The 7773-nt window shown below is 38.2% G+C and overlaps 1 protein-coding gene across 1 annotated transcript in view; it reads right to left on the minus strand.

The window, feature by feature from the left end:
- The window catches only part of LOC121318361 (lysine-specific demethylase RSBN1L-like), a 39010-nt gene extending 34449 nt beyond the window's left edge, over positions 1 to 4561 (minus strand). Inside the window, exons 1-2 of the mRNA XM_041254935.1 lie at positions 3994 to 4561; positions 2445 to 2546 (exon numbers count right to left, since the gene is read on the minus strand). Coding sequence (XP_041110869.1) covers positions 2445 to 2546; positions 3994 to 4468 — 577 coding nt within the window. The 5' untranslated portion in view covers positions 4469 to 4561. The remainder of the gene's footprint in view (positions 1 to 2444; positions 2547 to 3993) is intronic.
- Between the last annotated feature and the right edge of the window lie 3212 nt (positions 4562 to 7773).

A 7773-nucleotide genomic window follows, 5' to 3' on the forward strand; every position in this document is an offset into this window, starting at 1 on the left:
CACAATCTCACTATCTCGTCCCACTCGCACTCTTCCTAACCCACCCACGTAATCTCTGTGTTCTACATGACCACCTACAGGAAAAATAGCATACTGTGCATTTTTCCAGTGAACTGTACCTGGAGACTCTTCGAATATACATCAGGGTTGGCGAATTTATGAATTTCTCTCTTTTTTACTCAGTGGATTTTTTTTTTTTGTAGTGCTGTAGTTGCAGCTCTACAGTACCTCCAAACTGTAAATTTAAGTTGATAGTGGAAATAGTGGTTTAAATCCTTCCAAGACCTGCTGAAACCAGGTTTGTTTAGAGTTGCAATCAGGAGCTTTAACAATGGAACACACTATAGAAAACAAAGTAGTTCTAAGTAACAACTGCATGTGTTTGGATTGACACAGAAAGAGGAAATCAAAGAAAGAAAAAGACTGGGATGAATGAGGGGTATTTTTCTCTGGCGTATTCCAAATAAAAATTTGGCAACCCTAATATAATGTAATAATGATTCAAGCAACCACCCTGGAGTGACCCAAATATATATATACATTGCTGGAGGAATGCAGCTGGACCTGCCCAGCACTGGTGCTAATAAAGCAGCAACTTTCCATAAGTGCACTTATCTTATGTAAATACATTCTAATTTGAAGCGTAACAAACATGTAGCACTGCAGACATCTGTCACCCTCTACACATTCAGGAAAAACAAATTCTGCTGGTTACCAACGCTGTATAATCCCTGTAAATTAATGCAACAGATTACATTAAAGATCTCTACTTTAATGATACTTGGCCTGGTAAACAAATAATTAAAAACAAACACTGAAATATATCCCAGAATTGTTTGTTACACTGATACAAGTACCTCACCTCTCACAGCTGAGCTAGTGACAGGAAACTCAAAACTGTGGAAATATGCTTTAATATGTTGATGTTCTGAGCAGCATTAAGTAATGATTTTTCAGAAACTCTTTAAAACATGTATATAAACCAGCAGCTGTACAGTTACCACATGCAAGTCCAGCACCAAACCACTACAATCAAGCAAAAACACACATAGTGGAACACATTTCACCTTAACTTTGTGTATTTTAAATAACCAATGTCACTTATTTTTGGCTTTATTTCATTACCAGCATCCATAGCCTGCGCACAAGCAATTTGGTACTAATTTGTTTTATATCCTCCACCCTGTATGCTGAGGATAACCCGAAACATGCATGCCAGACATTCCATCCAGTCTGAAAAGAAACGCAGTGCACGGGTATAACTGTTGCAGTCACAACGAGTTTCAAGTATATAGGCTCGTTAGAACGGATTCTAAATTATTTTAAATGGGAACATCATTTTTTAAAAACATGGTTTTACTCCAAACCGTAACTCATTAGCCAAAAAAACTAGCCGTTTTTAAAGCGTCACTCAGATTATTGTGCAGGTCTGGCTTTCTTCAATACAGTCCAGTTGAGAGTGCTGTACGTGTCATTAGTGTTAATGTTGTACCTTACATTGTGATATCAAGTGACACCTCCGTCATCCATAAACCAAAAAAAAAGTCACATAACCTCAATGTGACAGCCACACTGGCCAATGTCAAATCACCAAAACATTCAACATACAGTGTTTATAACTACAAATATTAATTTATTATCTCAAAACGGGCTCAGATTAGGCTTACAGTGCAGTGGCGGCAGCTTTTTTACCACCACAAACTGGTCAAAGTTAATGGTTTAAAAGACAACAGACCAAAAAAAAAATTGTAGGAAAACCTATAAAATGTTCAATGATTTTTAGTTTTACCTCAAATCTATTTACCAGAATTCCAGAAGATGGAAGCCATAAATCAGTCAACGCCTAACAAAACAGTGTGCAAACGCACTATGGGATAGGAAGTCCATCTTCATAAAAAAAATATACTTATTTTATAGAGGGAAATAAAGTACTGGGTTTACTCACTCTCTACAAACATCATAGGGATATGAAACAGAAAATGACCACAATGTTTGACATCGCTGTAAATAAACAACCTTTAACTAAAATGCAAAGTGTATGATGACATTTTTTGTCTACAACTCATAAGTAGCAGTCTGGACGAATCAGCGGAAAATGAAAAACTTTTTTTGGCCAACTGCGACCTTCATTTCAACAGGTGGCAATTACCCAGGACCTGACTGGAACGATTATTAGGTCTTATATGAGCACTTGAGACATGCTATCCCCACTGCAGTCTGAGGATGAGAGTCCAATATATATTTAAAGAATTAACTTTCTGCAAAACAAGCATTACATATAAATGCACTGGTACATCAGTGAATATAAAACATAATATAATAAATGGAGCTTCATTCTTCCTAAAACCCTCACAGTAAATATTATGAGCACTAACTAATTCAGCCGCTTCACTCATTGCAGTCAGTCAGAACTTAGACACACATATGAACGCATCAATACCCACCTTTCTGCAGCAATTTCACTTCTCCATTTTCCCTCTTAATTTCATTCATAACTTTGTGTTTCTTCTTGTCTTTATCTTTCTCCTTTTCTTTATTATTCTGATCTGAAAGAATAGAAGCAGGAGTGTTATTGGCAGAACAGTAACGATGTCCTGTGTTCCGCAACAGGAACCAAACTGCCATCACTGCTGTAGTAGAAGTGTGGTCTTCAAACGCAAATGTAATTATCAAAATAATATACCTTGCGTGGTTATCACAGGCTTTATTAAATTATCCTAATGTGTGTTCGGTGTTCAAATCCCGTGAATATAAGTGTAGTGGTTAATTTGTTTTCAAATTGAAATAAAACAGGACAGTCTCAAATAGAAGTCTATGGCCGATAATAGCGCACTATTACTTTTTATTTATGGCTAGCTATAGAGTGACAGATTTCCACACCTACAGTTTCCGAACACAGTGAAGATTAAGAATACAATGCTGCCATTATTGTTATGACATCACTGTTTTTGTCACACAGCAAGGTCCCCTGCACGGCCATTGAGGTCAGCGACATGACAGGAGGCCGATAAACTTCGACGACGCGGGTCTATTGCAAAAAAGGACATTTACGTATGCATTATAATTCAACAAGTCTCAGGTTTTTTCACGCCGCGTTGCTAAATAAAATCTTATTTCTGTGTAAACATATCACAAAATGAATAGATTCATTACCTTACGGGCGCCTTTAAAATTCAAAAAGTGTGCGTAGCTGGCCATGTAATTAATTTATTATATCATGGGGGCGTGGTAGGAAAAACAACCGTATATTAAACCAGAGCTTACTCATCCACAGTATATTATATGTTGTTTTTTTACAAGGTTTGTAAAAGCCAGCGACCACATACAGTAGTTCAGTAACCGTTATGTAGTTGTCAAATCCAAAAATCTACTTTTCAAATTGATGTTTTACTTAAAATGATTTATATAAAATATCACAATTAAACTTACCGTGCCGTACAACTAAACTACGTTGCATTGATACTTTTAGTATTTTAATATTTGACATTATCAGGGGCCAGTACAGTAGGACAGGTTCATAGCAAGTGGAACTACAACCCAGGCAGCTAAACACCCACCATAAATTAAAACTACAGAATTAAAATCAAAATGAAAGAACACCCTCTGTATTTAAATTAATACACACCGCTTAGACTTAGAGGTTACTGACATATTTGTAATAAAATAAACTATCTTTACGTTTACACCGTTTTATTCTGCATCCACTTTACAACATACCCATCACGAGGGGAAAAAAACAAAACAAAAAAACAACAAGGCAGATCTACAGAGCCTAGCTAGGTGCACACATGATGAAATGTATGTACATCACGGCCCACATGCTTCCAATGGTTTGCAACGGAGATGTTTTGTCAAATCCTCTAGCGCTTACTACCAAAACAAACCAAATGCAGAAAATACGACACGTAAACAATGTATACGGCCACTACAGTACTGATCAAATGTAGTTAATAAATAATGAAACTTAGACATTTTCAGTTGTTAACTCCCCACCTTTCTGCACCAACTTCACCTCCCCGTTTTCCTTCTTCATACCAGCAACGCTGTTATTATCTGGAACTGGCTTGTGTTTCTTTTTTTCCTTTTCCTTCTCCCGTTTCTCCTTGGGCTTTTTAGGCGTGTTGGAGGTTGACTGAAAGGCGCTGGGCGTGAAGACTTTATGGAGACAAGTCTGGGTCGGCTGAGTCGGAGTGTTCGTCTTAATAGCATTGAAGCTCCATGTTGTTGGGCTGCCATAACTCTGTTTCTGGTGCTGCTGCTTCTCGACTGCACCACCTCGACTTCCTTCTCCATTGAGTTTCTTGGTTTTAAGGCTCTTCTCCTCATTTCGGACTTTTTTGGGCGGCGGGGGGTGGTGATCCCGGGAAGACTGCGGTATGATATCCGGGGCTCCTTTGGTTTCCTTGGGTTTCTGGAGCGGGTTTTTGTCGGTAGCTGCTATGCGCATGAAGCTCAGTGACTCCGCCATCTTGGGGCTTTTTGTATTTACTCTCTCTGCCTGCTACACTGCTGTTTCACTGAGAGGAGGAGCTGCACCGCTATTGACAGGCAGAGCCGACCAGAGGCGAATCCAGATCATGAAAGACAAGCTGGAGCAGCAGTGGGTGGGGTAACGACGCGATTGACGGTTTGCAGAAGAAGCGGGAAAGACTGCAACAAACAATTTACTGTAAAATACCTGACATCGCATACATAGCAGTGTTATAATTCTGTACCTAGTTGGTACTACCAATGGCAAGGAAACATGCATTCCTTCTTTTATATTTGAAACACACAAACATTATGCATACATGCCAACAGTCCCTATATGGTCGGGACAGTCTCGACTTCCTAGCAAATGTCCCGCGTCCCGGTGCATAGGAAGAAAGTCCCGATATTTACACATAAAAAAAATGCCTGATCTGCACAATATAGTAAGTGAAAACCGGTATACAAAGGTAAGAACACTTAATATTATCTATATTTACAGATATTCTGGTCGTGTGGTGTTGAGTTGAGGGGACACGTTTATTATTAAATGATAGAGTTTTTTTTTTTTTTTTTTTTTTTTTTGGCGTGTATGATGCTTATAACACCCGGGAGGACAAGCGTCCCGGTGAACAGTTTTTCAAAATGTTGGCAGGTATGCATTATGTCTGATCAGCATTTTGTTGGTCATGGTTTTATGGTCATCTATTTGCATAATCAATTTGAATATTAACACATATTTAAAATAAACAATTAAGCAATCCTTTTATATGCCTTAATTAAACCAACATCTTTATCTTCGATACCATTTATTACATACTTGCACAGATAGGTAACTTGTTTTAATGGAGGCTAAAATACCTTCAATGCCTAGTGTATGAGATGCAAAATATTTTATTTCCAATTACATCTCATGCAATTCCCTGCTCTATCTTTTCCAGCTGTATGAAAGTAGCAGGACGTGAATTCCAAATTCCAAATGCTTGGCTAAATAAATCTTAACGAATTCACAATAAAACATACCCTCATCAAATATCTTTCTTACTGCCCTTTTGTGCACTATTAAGTGGAGTGATTATTTGGAACACTACTAAGGACGACATATAAGAAGAAGAAAAAAATAACTATACCTGTGTGATAAATGTGAGAGGGGCTTTTCAAGAGGTGATTTCTTTGATGTTGTTCTACCAGTTGAACAGTCTTGTTTACTTTCCAGGTTCACCATTTCAATGTGTCTCTTTCCTATATTAAATCATTTTCAATTTCAGTAATGCTGTTGACTATGTAATATTAACAGAACATGTGCTAAACAGACCTTGGACACTTCCTATCACAAACCCTTGTGACTGCACTTTTCAGCAAAACATAAGGGCTCTATATAAAAACCACTCCAGTGTGCAATTGGCATTACTTTTTTGAAAGGAAAGTAAAGCTGTTACAAAAGTGGCTAGAAACAACTCAGCTGTTTCATATAAGTTTTGTTACTTTACTGGTATGTTTTCCTTTCACACAAAATGGTACAAATTGCACACCAGTTTGATACTTCATTGCATGCAAATACCTTTTTTTAGCAGTAATTATGTAGCATTGTCTTGTGGGGGGGGGGGGGGGGGGGGGGGGGGGGGATGTTGCACTCTCAGTACCATTAAGTAGCGATTAGCATTGACCTTGCCTTCTAAGAGAATGAGTGCACCCAAACCATGCCAGGAAAATGTTACAAAACCACCAGAACCCTTCACTGTTGGAACCGAGCACTCAGGACTGTGGAGTTCTTTAGGTTGACGCCACAAATGCACTCATCTATTTGTTGAGAACATGCTGAAGGATGATTCATTTGACCATATCCTGTTTCTCCACTGCTTGCTAGTCCATTGCCTGTACTCTTTGTGGCATTCTCGGCGCACCATTTTTGATGAAACTGGCTGCTTGAGCCCCAGGTTGAAATTTGCAGTCAATTGATCTGCAGTTGCTCGCCTGTTTTGCCTTGCACTTCAAATTAATGCACAAATATCACGATCCTGGAGTATGCGCTTCCGCCCATTGTTGCCCTTTGCTGATGATGTCTTTCTCTCGGAGTTCCATCTTGTAGCCATAATTATAGGCAACCAGGCTTGTCCTGCATTTTTAAACATGACCCTAAGCATTTTGGGATATTATTTGCTTAATTAACTCATGAGCCATACCTGTGTGAAAGCCCTTGCTTTCAGTATACTTGATGTCCCTCATTTACCCAGGTGTTTCCATTTTTTTGTCCACTACCTGTAGCTTTTATTATGGTGGCTGCAGTAGGTTCATCTTTACTGTGGTTACCCAGTAGATCATAAGCTGCTGTCTTATTTTATAAGAGCACCAAGGGACTGCCTGATCAGCTCCAGGAAACAGAAATACCAACAATTTCCAGCCATGCAGGATCACTCAATGTTCTCTGAATATACTTCCGCTTCCTGTCAGAGGTGTTTGCCACTAGATTTTTTTTTTTTTTTTTCATTGAACAGAAAATATCCCTGGCGACATGATATAAGGGGAATGGATGGCATCAGTGATGTAATAGTCTTAAAGCTGAAGTAAAATGGGTATGAGAAAAAGAGCTGTTAAAATGGCAATGGGACAGTATTTTTTTTCCCTGCACACTGGGCATCACCTGAAATGAAACTTGACTGAAAATATAATGGAAAACAACTGTGCATCAACTGTAAACAATTTACTGAAGTGCAGGTTGCATCTTTGTTTGGGGCCATTCTACTTTTAAAATATTAAGGAATTGAAAACATAAAACTAGACATGACTTTCACTATTAAAAAAAATGACATTTGATCTAGGTGGCGATGTACCCAAGAGGTCTTTTGTAAACAAGGCCACCATCTCAAGAGATGCTTAAAGCAGAGGTAGGACAATAAAATTGAGAAACTAAGTATTATTGTCTTTGCAGCTCCGAAAGCCTTTAAAAACCCTATAGTACGTTTCAGACACCAGACTCCCTTAGCAATTATATTTGACACTCAGTTCGAACGTCAACTGAGGTAGCAGTTTTTCTTACACTTCAAGTAACATAAAAGCTAAATCTTGTTATTTGTTAGCTGGCATTCACAATATTTATCTTGAGGTCTGACATCCTGTAAGCATACATTTTTATTAGTTATGTATATTTATGTTATTTCATAAGAGTATTTCAATGTGCTTATCAGCATATTTGTTATTTAAACCCTTAAACTGAAGCTTGCAAACTCATTGACTAATAGTCACAGGACCAAAATAGTTTGTGATATTGCCTACAAACTGGCCAATAATCAAAGTACTAGTGGCTTC

This window comes from Polyodon spathula, chromosome 7 (genome assembly GCF_017654505.1).
Source record: "Polyodon spathula isolate WHYD16114869_AA chromosome 7, ASM1765450v1, whole genome shotgun sequence".
Classification (NCBI taxonomy): Eukaryota; Metazoa; Chordata; class Actinopteri; order Acipenseriformes; family Polyodontidae; genus Polyodon; species Polyodon spathula.